Source organism: Schistocerca cancellata, chromosome 9 (assembly GCF_023864275.1).
Source record: "Schistocerca cancellata isolate TAMUIC-IGC-003103 chromosome 9, iqSchCanc2.1, whole genome shotgun sequence".
Classification (NCBI taxonomy): domain Eukaryota; kingdom Metazoa; phylum Arthropoda; class Insecta; order Orthoptera; family Acrididae; genus Schistocerca; species Schistocerca cancellata.
In genome coordinates, this window is record NC_064634.1 from 20,078,749 (window position 1) to 20,101,976 (window position 23,228).

General features: G+C 43.6%; 1 protein-coding gene and 1 pseudogene across 1 annotated transcript in view; one reads left to right on the top strand and one right to left on the bottom strand.

Moving 5' to 3' along the window:
- Positions 1-23,228, top strand: part of LOC126100721 (fatty acyl-CoA reductase 1-like) — a 175,131-nt gene that overhangs the window by 35,799 nt on the left and 116,104 nt on the right. The window contains exon 3 of the mRNA XM_049911340.1: positions 8,183-8,314. Coding sequence (XP_049767297.1) covers positions 8,183-8,314 — 132 coding nt within the window. The remainder of the gene's footprint in view (positions 1-8,182; positions 8,315-23,228) is intronic.
- LOC126102216 (5S ribosomal RNA) lies at positions 3,403-3,521 on the bottom strand (annotated as a pseudogene).

Here is a 23,228-nt window from a genome sequence, read left to right on the forward strand (position 1 = left end):
CCAGCAAACAGGTGTAGACCGGACTGTACCTCTAATTACTCTCATAACTGAGTTCAGTTGGACATCTACTTTCGCTACGTGGGCGCTTCGGAGCCAAACTGGTGCACAGTATTCTGCTGCAGAGTATACCAGTGCAAGGGATGCTCCTCGGAGAACTGATGTGGTTGTTCCCCATGTACTGCCTGCCAGCTTTCTCACAAGGTTCACTCTACATCTACATCTACATTTATACTCCGCAAGCCACCCAACGGTGTGTGGCGGAGGGCACTTTACGCGCCACTGTCATTATCTCCCTTTCCTGTTCCAGTCGCGTATGGTTCGCGGGAAGAACGACTGTCTGAAAGCCTCTGTGCGCGCTCTAATCTCTCTAATTTTACATTCGTGATCTCCTCGGGAGGTATAAGTAGGGGGAAGCAATATATTCGATACCTCATCCAGAAACGCACCCTCTCGAAACCTGGCGAGCAAGCTACACCGCGATGCAGAGCGCCTCTCTTGCAGAGTCTGCCACTTGAGTTTGTTAAACGTCTCCGTAACGCTATCACGGTTACCAAATAACCCTGTGACGAAACGCGCCGCTCTTCTTTGGATCTTCTCTATCTCCTCCGTCAACCCGATCTGGTACGGATCCCACACTGATGAGCAATACTCAAGTATAGGTCGAACGAGTGTTTTGTAAGCCACCTCTTGTTGATGAACTCCTCCTTTGTTGATGGACTACATTTTCTAAGGACTCTCCCAATGAATCTCAACCTGGTACCCGCCTTACCAACAATTAATTTTATATGATCATTCCACTTCAAATCGTTCCGCACGCATACTCCCAGATATTTTACAGAAGTAACTGCTACCAGTGTTTGTTCCGATATCATATAATCATACAATAAAGGATCCTTCTTTCTATGTATTCGCAATACATTACATTTGTCTATGTTAAGGGTCAGTTGCCACTCCCTGCACCAAGTGCCTATCCGCTGCAGATCTTCCTGCATTTCGCTACAATTTTCTAATGCTGCAACTTCTCTGTATACTACAGCATCATCCGCGAAAAGCCGCATGGAACTTCCGACACTATCTACTAGGTCATTTATATATATTGTGAAAAGCAATGGTCCCATAACACTCCCCTGTGGCACGCCAGAGGTTACTTTAACGTCTGTAGATGTCTCTCCATTGAGAACAACATGCTGTGTTCTGTTTGCTAAAAACTCTTCAATCCAGCCACACAGCTGGTCTGATATTCCGTAGGCTCTTACTTTGTTTATCAGGCGACAGTGCGGAACTGTATCGAACGCCTTCCGGAAGTCAAGGAAAATGGCATCTACCTGGGAGCCTGTATCTAATATTTTCTGGGTCTCATGAACAAATAAAGCGAGTTGGGTTTCACACGATCGCTGTTTCCGGAATCCATGTTGATTCCTACATAGTAGATTCTGAGTTTCCAAAAACGACATGATACTCGAGCAAAAGACATGTTCTAAAATTCTACAACAGATCGACGTCAGAGAGATAGGTCTATAGTTTTGCGCATCTGCTCGACGACCCTTCTTGAAGACTGGGACTACCTGTGCTCTTTTCCAATCATTTGGAACCTTCCGTTCCTCTAGAGACTTGCGGTACACGGCTGTTAGAAGGGGGGCAAGTTCTTTCGCGTACTCTGTGTAGAATCGAATTGGTATCCCGTCAGGTCCAGTGGACTTTCCTCTGTTGAGTGATTCCAGTTGCTTTTCTATTCCTTGGACACTTATTTCAATGTCAGCCATTTTTTCGTTGGTGCGAGGATTTAGAGAAGGAACTGCAGTGCGGTCTTCCTCTGTGAAACAGCTTTGGAAAAAGGTGTTTAGTATTTCAGCTTTACGCTTGTCATCCTCTGTTTCAATGCCATCATCATCCCGGAGTGTCTGGACATGATGTTTCGAGCCACTTACTGATTTAACGTAAGACCAGAACTTCCTAGGTTTTTCTGTCAAGTCGGCACCTAGTATTTTACTTTCGAATTCACTGAACGCTTCACGCATAGCCCTCCTTACGCTAACTTTGACATCGTTTAGCTTCTGTTTGTATCTTCTTGGCCAAGTTGCAAAGGTGGTTTTTGTAGGTTAAAGTTCGGTCCAGAGTGACTCCCAGGTATTTTTGGCATTGGTTGTATCTGACTGTGCCAAGAGGGCCGAACTGTGGACTGATCTTTGTTGATGAAAGGCGATTAGAGAGGTGGAACAGGCTTACCTCAGTTTTAGAAACATTTGATCTCAGTCGCCATGTCTCATAATACTCATAAAGTTTAGTAAGGCTGTTCGTTAGGTGTTCTTCACATTCAGAAAGGTCTTCACTCTGATATGAAATTGCCAGGTCATCTGCATATTGAAATTTTCGGCAGGTCAGCTGTGTAGAGGTTGAATAACACTGGAGCAAGAACAGAGCCCTGAGGTAATCCGTTATTGAGTACATGCCATCTGATTTTCTCTTCTCCTTGATGTACCTTAAACCGCCTGTCGCTTAACATGTTAGTTAAGAGGTTGCCTAGAGTTTTGCAAGGTATTGCTCTCAAAAATTTCAATAATAGGCTCTCACGCCACACTGTCATAAGCTGCTGACAGGTCAATGAAGACTACTCCAGTTTTAAGTTTCTTTCGGCATCGACATTCTATGTGAGTAGTCAAGGAGAGCACTTGTTCACAGCAGCTTCTATAAGGTCTGAATCCAGCTTGTTCAAGTGGTATCATAGCATTAATTTGATCTTGGACTCGGTTTAGAATCATTCTTTCCAATAGCTTGTAAGCACAGCTAACAAGAGATATTGGGCGGAAGTGTTCTGCAGCTGTTCCCTCTTTCCCTGACTTTTTGGTAGCGATAATTTTTGCTCTTTTAAATTTTTTGGGTAATATTCTTGTACGCAGAATTTCGTTGAATAGGCAAACTAGCTAATTTCGCGTTACCGGTCCACTGTGCATCAAAAATTCAGGGTAAAGCTCATCTGCACCTCCAGCTTTTATACATTTCGTATTCTTAAGGGCTGCCTCCAGTTCAGTCATTGTAAATGGAGAAGAGATTCCGGGTTATGTTACGGGCGTGGTGAAAGTATATTGAAAAATATAAGAAATCCGAAAACCAAGTTGCGTTCATACAAAGGAATTGAAAAAAGACGACCCCGATAACGTGAGCATCCGAAAATCCCTCGATGAAAGCCCTCAGCAGAACATCTCTCTGTCCGAATAGGCCTCGGATGGCGCAGTGCTACTCACCGACCGCCACGTCATCCTGAGCCTATACGCGCCACTGGATGCAGATACGAAGGGGCTGTGCACCGCTCTCCTGACCGCTATCAGTTTTCGTGACCGGAGTCGCTACTTCTCAGTCAAGTAGGTCCTCAGTTTGGTTCACAAGGGCTGAGGGCACCCCGGTTGCCAACATCGCTCGGCAGTCCCGGATGGTCACCCATCCAAGTACTAGCCAAGCACGACAGCGCTTAACTTCGGTGATCTGACGGGAACCGGTGTTACCACTGCAGCAAGGCTGTTCGCCACACAGCAGAATAAATATGAGTACAGACACTGTTAAACAGGTACAGGTGACAGTGGCTGGATGACTGCTTATAAATTACGGGTGATCGAGTCACTCTGACACATTGAAATCTCACTTACAGGATTTGGGAACGAATGCAGATGTCAAACAAAATTTTAAAACGCGAAGTACACTCGCCTTATTTTTACTTAAAACAGAGGGCACGTAGATCGTCTTATGACACATATTCAATTAAAACATGTCGTATTAACAGCTGTGCCCCAAATCTCTGACACGCTGGAGGCTCCTCGCGACATGAAAGTGTAAGATGGTAAGAACTATGCCCCTTACATGAAGTCATTAAAGATCACCTAACTCACGTTGAGCAAACAGTAGGGCTGAACAAAAATGACTGACAAGGCACAATGCATCTTGTAGAGGGTATAGAACGACGCATTGGAATAATTAATGTCGGGTGATGTAAAGTAATTCACACAACATGAAAACTTTGTGGAAACGCATCGATTTACTGGAGGCTAGTTTATCCCAAGGAAGTATTCAGAGTAGAACGTGGCCAGCTGGGGAGTGGCGAAGGGAAGCGAAAATAGGCAGCTTAGGGCGGCACAAGCTCTGAGAAAATGGTAACGGGGTGCAGGCTCCAGCTGCCTTAAGATGAGTGACAGTGAGTGGGTGGTTGACCCCATGCTGGTGTACCAGGAAGCAGATGGAGAACTTGTACGCTTGTTGATAAATGTCCGTCGTCCTGTTTTCAGTGAAACATGCGAGAAAGCCACGCAAAGCTACGGTGGAGCGGTTAACAGAGGCCAAAATATGCGTGCTCATGACTATAGCAACTTCATGCTGAATTCACGATCTGCAGAGTCTGAAGTATATCAGGTGAAGAACGACAGAATGAAATACGCCGGCCTCCGATGGGAACATAGGACCGAGGAATCTGAAGTACTCTCCTGGGAGTCAGAATTCCGGAAAAATTGGTGTTTTGTGCAGACACTAACCTTGATGGATGGCCTGGGAGAAGCTAAAAAAATGGTTCAAATGGCTCTGAGCACTATAGGACCTAACATATGTGGTCATCAGTCCCCTAGAACTTACAACTACTTAAACCTAACTAACCTAAGGACATCACAAACATCCATGCCCGAGGCAGGATTCGAACCTGCGACCGTAGCAGTCGCGCAGTCCCGGACTGAGCGACTAGAACCGCTAGACCACCGCGGCCGGCGGGAAGCTAAATAGCAGAAGTTGAGAGGAAGGGAAATTTTGTGGAAATTTGTTCACTTCCCAGAGCAGGCATTGGTCGGCGATGGGAAGCGACGCATAATTAATGCGACTTGAGCTGCAATTGGCATAAGTCATTTTTCTGGAGGGGAAACCGAGGCGAAGAACGGACTGGGAGAAGTCTCCGTAGGGGTCTTTCGTTCCCAGCTTGCCTAGAGTGCGGACGTGGCGTTCTTTACTCAGCTTGCCTGAGAAAGAGTGAGCATATCTGCAGTTTAGGACTTAGCAAATGGAACGATTGAGCTTGGAGATAGAAAGTTTTGGTTCAGATATGTACCAAGCAAGATAGCAAGGAGTGAATAGACGAGCGGAGCCTTGCAGCACCCCTGCCACGCTGAATTCGGTGATATTGCACCCGCTCCAGCTGATTAATTTGTTGGATCACGTCGCACAGCATTCAGGACTACGAAGCTGTTACTCCAGGACTATCACAGCGGAAATGATTTGTTCCGCATTATTTGCCCCGACTAATTGGTAATATTACTGTAAGGCTGCAGTGGCCTTATGCCAGTGACAGTGAACCAAAAGTATGTCTTATTGTCTCGAACGAAAAGTTTTTTAGTTAATCCTGTGTATGAAAGGCTTATTTCTCATTAATCTCACATCTGCATCTACTTTCTCCTCCGAATTGGAAAATATTTCGTTGGCTCGCACCTACCAGAGGAGAGAAGATCATCGTAACAAAATACATCTACATCTACATATATACTCCGCTAGCCACCAAGCGGTGTGTGGCGGAGGACACAATTCGCGCCAAAGTCATATTTCCCCTCCCCTGTTCGACTCGCGTATCGCGAGAGGGAAAAACGACTGCCTGAACGCCTCAGTACGAGCTCTCATTTCTTTTACCTTTGAATGATGATCATTACGCGATTTCAAAGCTGGTGGTAATAATATATGCTCTACATTCTCGGTGAAGATTGGATTTCGGAATTTAGTGAGGAGCCCCTTCCGTTTAGCGCGCCGTCTATCTGCAGGTGTGTCCCACTTCAAACGTTCTATGAGATTTGTAACGCTCTCGCGATGGCTAAATGTACCGGTCACGAATCTTGCTGCGTTTACTGCTTCTCTTTGGACCTTCTCAATCTCTTGAATCAGACCCAACTGGTAAGGGTCCCATACAGACGAACAATACTCTAAGACTGGACGAACTAATGTATTGTAAGCTATTTCCTTTGTTGAAGGACTGCATCGCTTCAGGATTCTGCCAACAAACCACAATCTAGAGTTCGCCTTACCTGTTATTTGTGTAATCTGACCATTCCATTTGAGATCATTTCGAATAGTCACACGCAGATACTTGACGGGTGTTACCGCTTCCAAAGACTGATCATTTATTTTGTACTCATACATTAATGGGGATTTTCGCCTTGTTATATGCAGTAGGTTACACTTACTAAAACTGAGAGATAACTGCCAATCATTACACCACGCATTTATTTTCTGCTAATCCTCATTGCTTTGTTCACAATTTTCGTGTGATACTACTTTCCTGTACACTACAGCATCATCGGCAAACAGTCTAAGGCCGCTGTCAATACCATCAACCAGATCGTTTATGTAAATTGTAAAAAGCAGAGGACCTATTACGCTGCCCTGGGGCACACCTGAAGTTACTCTTGTTTCTGTTGAAGTTACCCCGTTCAGGACGACATACTGCTCCCTGTCTTGTTAGAAAACTTTTTATCCAATCGCATATGTCATTGGATAGACAGAGTTCGTAAAACTACTGAATTCAATAAATGTTCTTTTATGCTTAAACACGGAGATACTTTTTTCAGGAACTTGTATGTTTGTCATTGTGGTAGAAGGCTAAGTTAAATTAACTTTGTACTGTAGTTCAATTCTTTTATCTTGGCGGTTCGCGCATGCCCGCCCAGACGCGGGAGATTGCTGCGTTGCCAGTTACAAATGACGCACTCGCCAAGAGAAGCAGCGCCATAGTATAGTTCGCAAACTTACGTTTCGGGGGGAGCGCGCAGTTTATGAAGTAAAGCCACCACGGCCGCATTAACCCTTTCGCTGCTACTGAGACGTGCTCCCCGCATTCCGCGATGTGTGCGATTTTGTCATCATTGAACTGCTCGCCTCTGCAGACATATGGTGTTTCGACTGCTTTGACACACTTTATCATTCGATTTCACAAAAACTATCTGGCCCAAAAATTTGATTTTTACACATCATCTTGACTGATACCCCCCCCCCCCCCATAAATGACTTAATTTTGTTTCGATGTTCAATGCAGTTATTGTACAGCATTAGATGTAGTAAACCATTGCACGAAATTTTGAAGAGTTTGCAGAGGTAAAAGTCCATAGCATATACTTTCCGTATGGTCGATTTTAGTTGCCACTAGAAATTTCAAAAAATTACATTCAAACGAATAAAATTAATGAAGTAAGACACTTCGATATTGTTTTTAAATAAAGAAAATATTAAGCACCAAACAAGGTTTGATCTCAAGACATACACCTTAACCATTACGCTAACGCAGCTCATCATTCAAAACATTTCCCAGAGGACTTTAAACTATCACGCAAAATATCGACAAACACTGTTGGTGTGACTATGAATTACTCACGTTTCGTCGAAGTACAATAGGAAATAAACAATTACCGCTGTTCTTTATTGCGAAAAAGAGGTTAGTGAGAATGATACAAACACCTTTCCTTGCTATCGCCATTAGGAGGCTTATTGCTTGTTTGGTTTAATTAATTAATAGAATATGAAGCAATTGGTATAAAGAATGCTTTTTCCAAACTTTCTATCAAAGAAAGTCTGCTATCAAGACATTGCTTTTGTTCAATTACTTTATTTATGACTGAACGTTTCTAAAACTGAAGACATTCGTCCGTGCTCTGCACTGCAGTCGAGCTCTGGCAACGTCGTTCTCTGTTCATTGGCTGACTGTGTTTTGTGACGTCAGATGCGCAGAGCGAACCTGAACTCGGCCGCCGTCATAAATGACGCGCACTTTAATACCTCGGTAAAAATTATTCCCGGCCCCTCACCACTTACCTGTCTCCCACCTATCAGTTACGAAACACTTTCTGCTTTTGCTTGCAGTTTCGCTCTCGAACGTTGTCCATTTTGTGCTCTTAATCCAGCACAGTTAGCAAGGACTCGACGGCTAGATCTCAAAAAACACACGAAGCCTCGAGGGCAGCCGTTCTTAGTGATTTTGATTTCCTTTAGCTGTCCAGACCGCCAGTCGAAAGTTTGGCCTCCGTACGACTTTTACGAGCGCCGGCGTCGCCTGCAGGTGTTCGACCGGCTGCGGCAGGCGGGCGGCGGGTCGGCGCTGGAGAAGCTGCGCGCCGTGGCGGGCGACGCGGCGGCGCCGGGGCTGGCGCTGGGCGCCGCGGACGCGGCGGCGCTGCAGGCGGAGGTGAGCGTCGTGTTCCACTGCGCCGCCAGCGTGAGCTTCCGCCAGCCGCTGGCCGCCGCCCTGCTGCTCAACGTGCGCGGCACCCGGGAGGTCGCGCTGCTCGCCACGCGCATGCGCCGCCTGCAGGTGAGGCCCGCGCCGCCGCCACAGGTATACGTGGCGCTACAGCAGTGACCTCTGTACTAACTGTATGTCCGCCATCTTAACTAGCCCAAAACAATGGAGAGACGTCTACAGACGTTAAAGCATGGAGGTAAGAATAAGGGGAGGTGGCGCTACGTATCCCAGCCGTACTACGTTCTGAAGCCATGAGGGCGTGGCTCGCTGCCATGACACTCTGACCAAAACATCGCCAGTGTGCTATAGCGCTGCGTGTATTACAGTCGCTAATTGCACCATATACGCATGTAACGTCATCAGATTGGTTGTTTCGAACTGTTTATTTAAAATAAAATCTCGTAAAGGCGAAATTCCGCATTTCTTCTGATTAAAAATAGTTTTTAATGTAATATTACGAATAGATAGTCTTCAATGTAAACGATACAATTTTGTTAATTCAGTAATAAACGTGTATCACAAACTAAATAATAGAAACTGAAAACTAAGTTAGCTATACCCTCCCTCCAAAGCCCCATAAATACATCTTGTTTGTAATATGTGCTGGGACATTTCAGTTACGTTACACTACTGGGAAAAACTGTTCATTACCACCAATATTTACTCAAATACGTTACATAGAATGGCAAATCTACACAGTGTCCTGTTTAGGCCTATACTTTACGCCAGTTAATGTAGTGTTAGCTTTTAATTTGGTACATGATGAAGACAAAGTGAGTTACTCAACACTTCGATTATCGACGATACGTACGTATTATACTGAAACGTGAACTTGAAAACTAAGAATTTAATTCTTTGAATTAACATACCCTTTGCAAATGTTTTGGGTGTGTAGGCAAACTGATGGTACAGCATTTTCTCGGAGCCTTGCTGTTGAAAGGGAAGTTCGGTCTATGTCCTCTTCTCGGAAATGCTGAGAACATATAGTGCTCCATTTAGACGCACGCCAATTCTTCCTCCTCACGGCATTCTCCCACAGAGCTTTCCGACTTTCATTTTTAGGAAATCTAAAATCATACAGGAGAAAAACACGCTACAGTACAAGTACCGATGTAGCACACCTTCATTCACAATGAAGTTGTAAAATCACACTTAACGAGACAACTTACACATGAAATGTTATTCCCTTCGATTTCGCATCACAATCAGAACGATTCGTACATCCGAACACCACACAAGTCACCATAATAGCGCAAAATCCTTCCAAAAGCGAGCGACAAGCCTATGCACACAGGCTTAGAGCAGCAATGTTTTGGTTGGATTGAGATGGCTACCCTCGCCTTCACATAGCTTCGCAGCTGTGACGTCACAGCGTCTCCCTCTATTCTTACCTCCATGGTGCTAACTGTATGTCCGCCATCTTAACTAGTCCAAAACAATGGAGAGACGTCTACAGACGTTAAAGTAACTTCTGGCGTGCCCATGGAGGTAAAATAAGGGGAGTTGTCCTGACGTCACAAACTTGAAGCCCACCCAAGTGAAGTTCCGCCATGTTAGCTACCCCAAAACATTCGCTTCTGGTGTTTCGATTCCGTGTAGTCGTGAAGTGTTTTGATAAAAAAATGCCGGCTTGCGTCGCTTACGGGTGTACTAATCGTTCTGATTGTAGTCTAAAGTTTAAACAAATCATATTTCATTCTTAAGTGGACTTATTTAAGCGCTATTTTCTTATATATACTTGAAACTTTGATGCACTGTTAACTTTTACAGTATGGTTTTATTTGTGTGATTTTACTTTAGATTGCCTATCAGTGCAACGCGAAGAGCTCTCTGGAGGTGAGCAATACACTTGGTTTTCATAGTTTGGTTATTCCCTAGTAACTGAAAACTCCTGGCAAGAAGTATCCTGGAAATGGGGACTAATGTTGTAAAATGCAATAATTTAATATAAAAGTAATGTAATTACATGTAGTTAATTAAATCTTCAGAAAAATGTGTGGAACATCTGTTACAGTGGTTAAATTAGAAGTACTTAAAGGGTTACATATTTGTTAAAGCAAAGTTCCCTATCTAAGTCCAGGCAATTTAGATAATGACATTAATCACTGTGTTGTCGTGTTACCCTGTAAATTGCTGTTATTTGTCACACTGAATGTCACTTGGTAGGTACAATTTAAAAACAAAGCAGATGTGTAAGCTACAATGGGCCTGACAGTCTTAATTTAGTTCTTTTCCTTCGTAATTTAACGAATCGTTCACCTTGTTGACATGACAGCTGGCTTGTTTATATCATCCCTGCATACATCTATGGGACACCAAAGGTAATAAGGTAAGTTTCTTGCAAACTTGAACATTTAAAATTTGCATTTGATTTGAAAATGCAACGAATACAAATCGGCGCCTCTAAACTATCAATCATTGCTTTTGGAGTTCCGGCCTTATCAATTATCGACACAAACACAATGAAAGTCAATAGAAATGGATTACGAAAACACGCTTTTCATGGCACATACTGCTCTTCTCGGTTTTTCGAAATGTATAAACAAAAAGTACTGAGGCCAGAAGCATCGTATTTTCGTGTCGTATTACTGTATCGAATACGCATTTAAGACCAGAAAAACGCTTGAAGTTGCGTTCCTTATGCTGTGTTTTTCACTAAAACAGTGTAACATTTACTATATAAAACAAATATCGCGTGCACACGACAGAAATAACGAACAAGAAGCAATTGTAAACACTCGTCTGCTAATGTTTTGGGGGATCGACGATGGCGACAGGCTCCGCTCACTGGCTTCAAAACAACGTACAACGTTAAGTCTGTAGCGCCATCTCCCCTTATCCTACCTCCATGGGCGTGCCCATAGAGTACATATCTCTGGAGTGAGCATTGCGTTCTGCGCATGTTGTCAACATTAAACCGGGACTGTCACGTGTTTTCGGGACTTCGCTGTGCGTGTGTGCTTCCTGCAGCGTTTGAAGTTTATAATATCAAGAGTTTTTGTTGTGTTTCACCGTTTGTTGATAGTGTAATAGCGATGGCGAATTACTGTTGTTGCTACGGATGCAAAGAAAAATATGTGAATGGAGGGGTAGTAACTTTTCATGGGTACATACCATGTAGCTCTAATTATAGTTATCATATTAGTAAGAGACACTGTATATGTTTAAAAATTTCGAGACGCATTATAATTAAGGCTTGAATCTGTAGACCTATTTTTCTACGATTTTATGACTATATAATAGATATTATGGCTCATACAAAAGCTTACAAACAATCGCTTCCTCTCGTAAATTTGCTAGTGGAACAGGAAAGGGAATGGTTAGTTGTTTCAGCAAATACTATCCAAGAGGCATTTATCAGTGACTTGTCGATTATGTATATAGATTACTCAGTCTACTCTTTATTTAATAAACTGGGAGCAAGTACGTAAAATGCGTTAAATAAATACTTCAAAGTATTACCAGTAAGAAAAATTGTGCTTTAGGTCGCAAAAACGAGAAAATAAATACACAGAAATAGCAGAAAAAAGGACGAATTAGCAGGGATATAATCGCTAATGTGTGGCAAATTCGGTGTTTTTCGGACACTTGCAGAAGTACTAGCGTACTGTCAAGTCGTTTTGCAAGACTATCACTGCAAAAATGTACGTCAGGATCTGTAATACTATAAAGTGCCGTATCATACCGAAAACTATCAAAAATCGAGTGCATCTGAACTGTGACACCTATCGCAACGAAGCAGGATGTAATATCACTTGTCCTTAAAAGTTACGTAGCTGGTTTATTCCCAGTTTCAAATAGATACTGTTAAAATGTCTGCGCAACATTTATAAATAATCCACGACACGTACGAAAAGAATCCGTCTGTACTAGGGATGTAGTGACATTCTAAATACACAGGGCGCTATACGGACAAACACACGACGTCCCGAGATCACGTGACCAGGCTGGCAATGTATGTTGACAACACGAAATCTGTTCTGCGCATCTGAATGCTCGCTCCAGAGATATTTATTCTATGGGCGTGCCACAAGGGAGTGTTATGGGACCATTGCTTTCCACAGTATACATAAATGACCTAGTAGATAGTGTCGGAAGTTCCGTGCGGCTTTTCGCGGATGATGCTGTAGTATACAGAGAAGTTGCAGCATTAGAAAATTGCAGCGAAATGCGGGAAGATCTGCAGCGGATAGGCACTTGGTGCAAGGAGTAGCAACTGACCCTTAACATAGACAAATGTAACATATTGCGAATACATAGAAAGAAGGATCCTTTATTGTACAATTACTTGATAGCAGAACAAACACTGGTAGCAGTTACTTCTGTAAAATATCTGGGAGTATGCGTACGGAACGATTTGAAGTGGAATGATAACATAAAATTAATTGTTGGTAAGGTGGGTGCCAGGTTGAGATTCATTGGGAGAGTCCTTACAAAATGCAGTCCATCAACAAAGGAGGTGGCTTACAAAACACGCGTTCGACCTATACTCGAGTACTGCTCGTCAGTGTGGGATCCGTACCAGGTCAGGTTGACAAAGGAGATAGAGAAGATCCGAAGAAGAGCGGCGCGTTTCGTCACAGGGTTATTTGGTAAACGTGATAGCGTTACGGAGATGTTTAGCGAACTCGAGTGGCAGACTCTGCAAGAGAGGCGCTCTGCATTGCGGTGTAGCTTGCTGCCCAGGTTTCGAGAGGCTGCGTTTCTGGATGAGGTATCGAATATATTGCTTCCCCCTACTTATACCTCCCGAGGAGATTACCAATGTAAAATTAGAGAGATTCGAGCGCACACGGATGCTTTCCGGCAGTCGTTCTTCCCGCGAACAGTACGCGACTGGAACAGGAAAGGGAGGTAATGACAGTGGCACGTGAAGTGCCCTCCGCCACACACCGTTGGGTGGCTTGCGGAGTATAAATGTAGATGTAGACAATAGGTTGACCGCATTCGTATTCCCATAGTTCACCGCGGTGACGCTTCCCCGTGATGTCATTCTGACTGTCTCGTATTACTAGAGCAAATACGCATTGAAGAACAGAAAAACGTTCGAAATTGCCTTCCTGACACTGTTATTCGTGTAATCTCTATAATTTTTAATGTTTAAAACAGTTATTGCACTCACGCGACTGAAATAATGAACGAGAAGCACTCGTAAACAGTCGTCTGGTAATGTTTTGGGCTCCTCGAAATGGCGCCCACTCTGGCGTCAAAACAGCGTACAGCGTAAGTCTGTAGTGCCACCTTCCTTCTTTTTTCACCTCCACGGTCGAACTCCAGCTGGCTGAATGTGCCGGCCACAGACGCTCCTATTTTGTTTCCTGCCTAATTACACGTGGCTGCCACGAAATGTCAAGAACACAAAATGAAAACACTTTTCATTCTGCTCTGACATCAGGCTATTACACTGCATGTTGATATAAAGTTCAAATCTAGAAATAAGAAACGAATTCTTTATCATGTACAGACCATTGGAATTTTATTTTTTATTTTTTTTGCCTGACTATAACACGGTGCACTATGTGAATGACAACAATCTGCAGACACACCGTAGTTCCGTGCTCCCGAGATCAGAGATAAACACCCACGTAATATAGAGATCACTGTGGCACTCCCTGCTGTCAAAGTTTGTTATCGTATGACAGTTCAAGTGAGACTAGAGCTCCTAGTGGCCAGATACTCAACCATAAAACTGATGTTCTTTTAAAATATTTTTTACTTCATTTATTGAATAGTTACTATATTTCTGTGTCCGAGGCGCTTCTAAATTATGAAAAGACCTGAATGGTTGTGAAATAATGCAAAAATCTCACTGACTCAAATATATAATCTGATGTGAACAAGTATTACTTTCAAGTATGGATATTATTGCAGCTTAAGCCACTGAAAGCAAGGCAGTACAAACACAGTATTTCATTCATGAGAAAGGTATATATTTCCATTGCTTTGTGTTCTTATTATGTTAGTCACATTTCCTGACACTTTGAAAATTTTGTACGGAATACGATGATCTGTGCATTGTTACACTTCAGTTGACTTCCCAGCAGGCAAATATTTTTGTAAAGATAATTATTTTTTCTGCACTGAAGGGTCTTGTTGTTCCTGGCTCCTATGTTTGACAGGTTCAGCAACATTTTCGGACCCCCTTTCTTCTAGTTTCGGAAACAGTTATTACTTTTGACGATTCATTGTCACGTGTGTATGGTTCTCTCTTCAGTTACTGTTGTCGTGACTGATTTGGTACGTTAAGTAATGTATTGCATTCTTCGCAAGTTTCCTACATTCCACATTAACTGATTAGGTTCGAAGTGTAACTTTACGTTGTTCTGTGGATATATGACATCTCTCTGGAAAAGTCAGGTCTCCTGTTATTTACTAGCCACATTTCGTTATTAAAGTAAAATGATGCACTTCAGTTATTGCCTGTAGGTTGCAAAAGAAACGTAAGTAAACTGTCCTCTAACGTACTGTTTCTTACAACTCCAGATATTAGTAAACTTTAAGTATGACAAATGTGGTGTCATTTTTTTTATATTGCTGCTATTTGTTGCACTGCATACACACGCCCTTTTCCAAAACTACTGTATTTGGTCAAAAGCGCTATGTAATGCGAAACTTATCAGTACACGTGAGGCAAACCTACCAGTATACAATGAGGCAAAGAACATTGTCAGACAGATTCGCCAGGCGAATCAAACGCCAACTCCAGACCTTCCACTATATGGCTTGAGACCACACACTACAGAAAGCTGATCAAAACGAGGAAAAATTCTGGAAACGCCTCAAATCAGTAATAATAAACTACACCTCTATTCAGCCTCTAGAGAATGCCCACAGCATGAGGTCCAATGGTTACCCACTGCTGCCTCTAGATCCTGAGGTCCCAGGTCCAATTTCTAGCTGTGCCAGAGATTTTCTCCAGTCACAGATTGGGTGTTTGTGTGGTCCTCATCATTTCATCTGATCTTCATCGAGGATCAAGTTGCCGAAATGGTGCCGAATAGAGAGACTTGCACCAGGCGCCTCATCTAGTCCAGTTGAGGTCTTCCGGCGAATAATGTGTTGTGCCACTGCCTTTCAGCTTGATGGTTGTAGCTTGTGTCCAAGCAAACGGAAAGCTGGCAGTGTGTTACAACACAACAGACTATAGAGAATGTGGAGGAAACTGTTCTCAGAGGCAGGGCCATCTTTTTCAAGGGGTGCAAGAGGTATGTAGGCAAGGCAAGCCAGTGCAGGTACCTCGGGGGCGCGGGTGGGGTGCCTTATACTGCGTACAGTCTGCCCAGTCTTGAAAATTACTGAACATACATTCATTTCGCCTGTAAAAATATAGGCACCAATATTTTTTACAAATATGCCTCATTGAGCTTTAGGCACAGATGCCACAGTGGCACAAAAGAAGACAGTTCGAATAAGTAGCAGGGCAAAGGGGGCACCATCCCACTCTGCATTGTTGCCAAATTTATTCAAGATGATGGATCCAAGATGGCGGCCATATATGACAGGAAATTCAAATTTTTGTGGGAAAATAGGTCAATTGGGCTACCTCCACTTGCCTAACTCCTCTCACCCACACACCTGGAATGGAGCGAAATTAAAAAAATGGCGGGATATTCAAATTTCTTGTGCGGTCACCTTGAGGTCCGAAGACCAAGTAACCTAGTTCATGACACAAGGGCGCTGTTGAAACTGCCCCACTCCCCTTCCCCCTCCTGTCCCTCCTGTCCTGCCATCCCCTGCCCTCCCCTCCCCCATTAGGAAATTGGCGGGAAATTCCCTCAGTCTGTGTCGAGCTGTTGGACTAGGACGATCTCACAATATTAGGTTAATATGAATGGGAGTAAGGCATTGTTTAATCTGCCAGGAAGTTTCATTGTTTAAGAATATTGTTCGTGTATTTCTGAAATCGCAACACACCTCGAAATTGATGGTAGTGTTTAAACAATTTAGATGATTTTAAACAACTGTGATATGTTTCTTTTTTTTATTCTGATAGGAAAAGGAACCACATAATTACACTGACACAGAGAGCACTAAATATATCTGGCGACCCCGGCTCGTCGTGCACCAGAGTTAACGCGCACTGGAAGCAGCCACGCGGTGGGCTCACAGCACCGGCCAGGGCCTGACACACTGCAGCTGCGGGTCCCCACTGAGCACCTCCTGTCGTGTGGGGAAATACCTCGGCCTTCCTCCTCCTCCTCCTCCTCCTCCTCCTCCTCCTCCTCCTCCCTGGTACACTCAATCCTTGTGGTACACAGATATCCCTTGTGGTCCAACACAAACTGCTTCCGGCATTATTAAAGATGGTGTTTAAGCAATGTGCAGAAATTGTCACAATGTATGTTGAAGATGTCACAAAACCCTGCAAATGCTTCTGCTTCAGAAAATGTGCCACAGGGAATATTAATTAAACAATTCGCTTCATAAACTGAATATACATCACAAAACTGCTACTCGAACACACTTGCACATAAAGCACCGTGGGAGCTGTAGCTGGTGCTGCGACCATTTCCAGACTTTGGAATTATGTGAATATTTACTTTCTAAGCTATGTCAGTAGAAATGATTCGTCAATCGCGAATTAATTTACCGATCCCGAAATCATCAGCTGCAATATCCGATTTTACACGCCAAAACGACGATATTTGGAAGTCGAAATAAATATCTCTATAGCTCTAAATAGGATGTCCAGGACGTTTTGAGTTTTAACTGCTTGTTTGAATGCACTGCCAGTGAGAGAAAAATTTCTGAGTGCTGCAGCTGCTGTTGTGTTCATCACTTTTCTGAAACGCTGAGTGAGCTTAGCTTATATTTCCTCCTGCAGTCAGGGACGTTCAGGCTCTTAGTTTTTATTTTCCTCTCTTGTCGAGGTGCACTGGTGTCTAAGCACAGATGGGAAAATCGGACCAATTACATATCTAAAATTTCATAACATACTTTGAAACCCATCACAGACCATGAGAAGAAAACACAAACTGAATTCGAAGCATTGTCCTACAAAAGAGAAAAATGGCTGGAATTTTAGGTGAATTTTCGATGCCTACAACTACCGGTCTGGAGATGCTCTAAAGCCACAATGGCGGTGCGGGGGGCAGGGGGTGGGGGAGACAGCATTCCACCTGTCCGAACCAGAGAAACCTGGCCTGCTTGGACTTGTCTCTGAACGCTCGAACAAAAAAGACACCACATGACTCTCGGACGTCACAGGTATTTCCGTAGCTACCTTGATCTGCCCTGTCTCATTCGAGTCAGGCTGTAGAGGCTACTAAAGGATATCTTATGACTTCAGATATAGTGGAACTTCCAGTGAATGGAGCATTCTGATTGGTTCCTACTGAATTTAAACTACAAATTGCTGATGCTGGTGTGGGAGCACTGTCCACCACTTTCCGCAGATGGATAAATTACTATAAATGCAGTGAAAAACCATTTTGTGCAGATAGAAAAACATACAGCAATCGTATTGCACTGACAGTTAAACCCTGTAAAAGTGGTCTACAGGTCATAAAACATGGAAACTATTGCCAGAGACACTTGCTCAGTTACACGGCTTCTGCTACTGTCGAGGAAGGCTTGAATTTTTCGGCGTGAAACCGATCCCCAACCAGGCTATATCACCACAAACAATTGAACCACCATACCATAACGATGTAGTAAACACAATTCGTATCCTGCACCATACAAAATAATCACTTATGCATCCTGCGTATAGCTATCAATCACCAGACACTCGAACATATATCGCGAAAACAGATCCCAAAAAACATAAGCACGTGCACCATATATAGTCGCAACACTAGATATTTCCCGTGCGGTCACAAAGTAACTGCCCCCACATACACTGGCCTGATTTGTCACTCTCCAAACTGGTGTATAAAGGGTTCGCTGGTTTCCTGTCAACAAAATGTCTCATCACGTTGATCTCTTGATGCTATCAGCTGATGACAATGCAGCACGATTGCGAGGGTCATGTAAATGTGGGCATATTGCGCACCCTTTCACACTGCCTACATCACATGACGCAGATACTATTTCTTAGTATGGAAAATAGCCATCATAAGAGAGGAGGTACAAAAACTATGTTCCTTAGCCCAAACATTTTATAAATTCAGTAAGCTTTCATCACAATTGGCCGTCTCTCCCTACGTGGGTGGGAGTCACATAGTATTCACATCTACCGCAAACCTCTAGATGATCTCTCTATGCATCTTGTAACTCTTCCTCCATGTTTAACCAACCCTCCGTACAACATTGTCTATGATTTAATTTGGAACTGACGAGAAGTAGGAGGGCACTAGACCGACTGCAGTCGACACCTCATTAAGGAACAGAACAATCTGAGTTCCACATAATCAATTAAACAATCTGTGCCAGTAGTCTTATTGCTGTCCACGAAAAATAACTGTTTTCCTGGTTCCCGTTGCTTCCATGTCAACTTTCTGTCATGTTCCTCTTGCCATCACGTACTCATTACCATGTACAATAATTTTCCTTCACCATGCAGACATGCAAGTACTCCCCCATTCTCCATCAATTTCCCCATTTTTTTGGCGTATTTTCCCTCAATTACACTTATTTTCCGTCAATGTTCGTAATTTTACCGATTTTCCAGCACTTCTACTCATGTAATCACGACATCACTTCTCACCACATATTCTAAAATTGCTTGTGAATGTAGTACAGTTGTCGACACCTAGTACAAAAAAATGGTTCAAATGGCTCTGAGCACTATGGGACTTAACACCTGAAGTCATCAGTCCCCTAGAACTTAGAACTACTTAAACCTAACTAACCTAAGGACATCACACACATCCATGCCCGAGGCAGGATTCGCTGCGACCGAAGCAGTTGTGCGCTTCTGGACTGAAGCGCCTAGAACCGCTCGGTCACCGCGGCCGGCACCCCTAGTACAACTGCACTGTTTTCCTGTGAGTGTGTGTGGCTGTATCGGTTTGATGTGTGTGAGAGGGGGGCGGGGGGGGGGGCATGCCACAGGGTAGATCCAGGATAGGATCAGGATAGAGCTCGAGGTGGGTCCACAAAGCGTTACATCAGAGATCCACCACGTGTTATGGCCAGGATGGAGTTCGAAAGGGACCCACAATTGTTATGGCTGTGGCAGAGTTCGGAGGCGGGTCCACCACGAATGACAGATGGGATAGTATTCGAAAGTTGATCCACCATGTATTATGGCCGCGATATTGTTGTAAGGTGGACCCATCATGCGTTATGGCTGGGATAGGGTTCGGTGGGTCCACCACACGTTACTGCCAGGACATGGTTTGAAGGTGCATCCATCGCTATATGCCTGGGGTGGTGTCTGAAGGTTTATTCACCAGTGGTAGTTTTGGAGTATGGTCTGGAGGGGCTCCCACATGAAAAAAATATAGGGACACACATACATACAGAAAAATAGCATTGACAACTGTACTACATTTACAAGTAATTTAGTATAGATGGCAAGATGTGATCTCATGATCACATGATCAGAAGTGACATAAAATCGATAAAATTACGAAAATTGACGGAAAATACGTATAAGTTGAGGAAAAATACGCCAAAATGCGAGGAAATTGGGGGATAATGAGGGAGTACTTACATGTCTACTTCGTACAGGAAAATTCTTGTACATGGGGACGACCATGTGACAACAAGAGGAATATAAGAAAAAGTTAACATGGAAGCACTGGTAACCAGGGAAACAGTCAGCAAACAGACAGCTGGAATACATTGTTCGTTATGGATGACTGCCAAATGTAGAGTAATAAATTTACATATGTCAGATTACAAGCCCAGATGTGACTCCAAAAGAGAATTGCATTACTGGATTGAGGACTGCAATATACAACTACAGAATGTATCACATGTTTGACCCTATGCAAGACTGTTTACGTGTCTTAAACTCTAACAAACACTAATTACAATGTGCTTCTCTGTACTCTCTACCAATCACAGCCATGCAGTGTCAGCTAACAAATATCTTACAGACTAGTTGCTGTATGGTTTTTAACAACATTCTGCTGTATGCCTATTGAGGTATTAGCGATACATATAAGTTGAGTGCTGTCTTTGATGCTTTCCTGGAATGGGAAACTATCTGCCTCTAAATCGACATTGACCTGCGTTAAAGGATGATAGAAAGTAGATGGAGTAGTCGACTGGGATGAGTTGTGAAGAGGTAGACTGATGATGCATTCTAGAGAGAGGGAGATGTTGCAGCAGGTCATTTATCACGGATTTAACCATCCTTTTCCATTGTTCTCTCAGGAATGTATTAGTTGTTTGATGGAACTTATGTTCAAATCATATACAACTGTGTGTTCTGCGAGTGACTTGGAGCACTTTCTACCTGCGACAGTTAACAGCAAACCTCTCCATACAAAAGTCAGCAGAGGACTTCTGGCACATGTATGATGAATTAAGTCCACCAAACTGATGGAAAACCTTTGTTGCCTTCCTCCTCTAGACGAACGAACATGCGTGCAAAGTAATCCAGTCAACTGCCACCTCTCAGACATTAATCAAATCTTCAGTTTCGTAACTGCAGTGATTCTAAATTAGCAACAGGTGTTTGTGAGGTACTGCAATTCCTGTGTGTACATTTACTTGACAGGCATTGTGTGTATGGAAGAGACCATGTTATGTTCAAGTGGTCAGTGCAGCATGGCATGTAATTTCACATGTCATACACTGCTGCTATGCATTTGTCTGTTTCCTCGTAAGATGTCATAGTTTCATGCATTTTCCATTGCCGATGATCATTTTATAGGACTGATGGTAACATAGCATAATTTCTGAACTGTATTCAGATGTTGTATAGTGAGCACTAAACACCTCTGGAAAACTATATAATGTCATGTACCACAAAGAATCTATGTTTCTTCTTTCCTTTGGTGTAGAAGGAAGTTGTTTTATTGACCTAAAGTTTCTCACTATAACGTGTGGGATAGAAAACTTGCAGTGTGATTGTACATCAGGTACTGGCAATATATTTCCTGCATTGGGGTTTAACGGCATTGGATTCCATGAGACTAATGTGTAAGTGCAGAACCATATAGCCTTAGGAGTGTGTGTTTATGTTCTACAATATCTCTCTCTGTCTCTTTCCAATGTTTTCCTGGTATGGAATCGAAACACTACAACAATACTGATGACCTGATAGCACAAGTGATTTACATAAAACATTTCAAACTCTTTCCATCTGGAGCTCCATCATGCATAAACGATACATTTCTTCTTCTTCTTCTTCCTCTTAATCATCTATTACATCACCACAACACTCTCAAGTGTATCAAGCAGATACCTACTGTACACCAATAAATGGTGCTAAGCTGCTCATCATGCAAGCATCAAGAGACATCATGTGTAATTAGATGAGTGATATGGGTAGGATTGGTTCAGAATGGTCTTCACAGAACAATAGTTACAGTATTGGAATGAGAGCACCGCTCTGTATCACAGGCGTTGGTCTGTTGTGCAGGTTTGGAACTTGTGTTACGCCCTTCCCGAAAGCCACATATCAAAATAAATTGATTACATGGAACTCAGCTTGTTCTGTTCCTTAATGAGACACCTAATGTAGTGGGTATAGTGCCCTCCTACTTCTGGTCAGTTCCAAATTAAGTCGTATACAATTTTGCAGGTGGGGTCGGTTAAAGACGGAGAAACAGTTACAAGATGCATAGAGAGATAATCTAGAATTTGCTCGGGATCCACAAATGCGAGAATACTTTGTGACTCCCACCTATATAGGGAGAGATGGTCAATTATAATAAAATCGTATCGAATTCATAAAGTGTTTCACCTAAGGAACATAGTTTTTGTACCTACTCTCTGATGATGGCTATTTCCTACAGTAAGAAAAGGCGTTTGTGTCATGTGATGTAGGCAGTGTAACAGGGTTCACAATATGTCCACATTTATATGTCCCTCGGTGCCGTGCTGCAATGTCATTGGCTGACAGCGTCACGAGGTCGATGTGATGAGGTGTTTTGTTGATGTGACAACTCATCGTAAAGTGGTGGTTTGGACCCCGAGTAATTCAGTAAAATGCATCAAAATTATCGAAAATCTGGTAAAATAACGAAAATTGATAGAGAATGCGTAAAGTTGATGATAATATGACAAAAAATGTGGAAGGGTGAGGGTACTCACTAGAGATGGGGGATCCGCTCTTGAACTGATTCATAGAGTTGAATCTTTCAAAGGAGTGAACAATCAGTGATTCAGAAAAAAAGAACGGTAGCTCCAAACGTTTCCCACGGCAGAGAGAGAGAGAGAGAGAGAGAGAGAGAGAGAGAGAAAGAGAGAGAGAGAGACGGAGCATATCAGCAGCGCCTCTGCTGGTCACAGCACAGTGCACGCCACACAACACAGCCAGCGCCGGCCTCTGCCCTGCTTCTACCTTGGCTGCCTGCATTGTGCAGTGCCCCATTGGATTTTGTGTTTCACATATGCCATGCTGTCTCTGTGCGTCGTCTGCCGCGTGCGGTGTCTGGCGCAGCTTAACTTCGCATCGCACTCTGTCGGCGATCGTTTCAGTCGCACGTCCTGCCCTCTGGGCAGCTGATGCGAGCAACAGGACAGAGAGCCACCTAGCGGATGACATAGGAACTACTTGCAACAACCTGCTCGCAAGGGAACGGACGATTTGTCTCGGAGCGGGTGAGTTCACCGCTCCCCCCACCCTCGGAACTTGCCCGCTCAACGCTCACCCCACCGTTCTCGACTCTAGCCAGAGCGTTGAGCAAAGCGACTCAGGTGTCACTCTGGTCTCTGCGGTCTTAGCTCACGCAGTAATACAGCTCGCGGCTCGACCTGCTCGACTCAGCGCTTCTGCATCTGAGTTCTACATCTACATCTACATTTATACTCCGCAAGCCACCCAACGGTGTGTGGCGGAGGGCACTTTACGTGCCACTGTCATTACCTCCCTTTCCTGTTCCAGTCGCGTATGGTTCGCGGGAAGAACGACTGTCTGAAA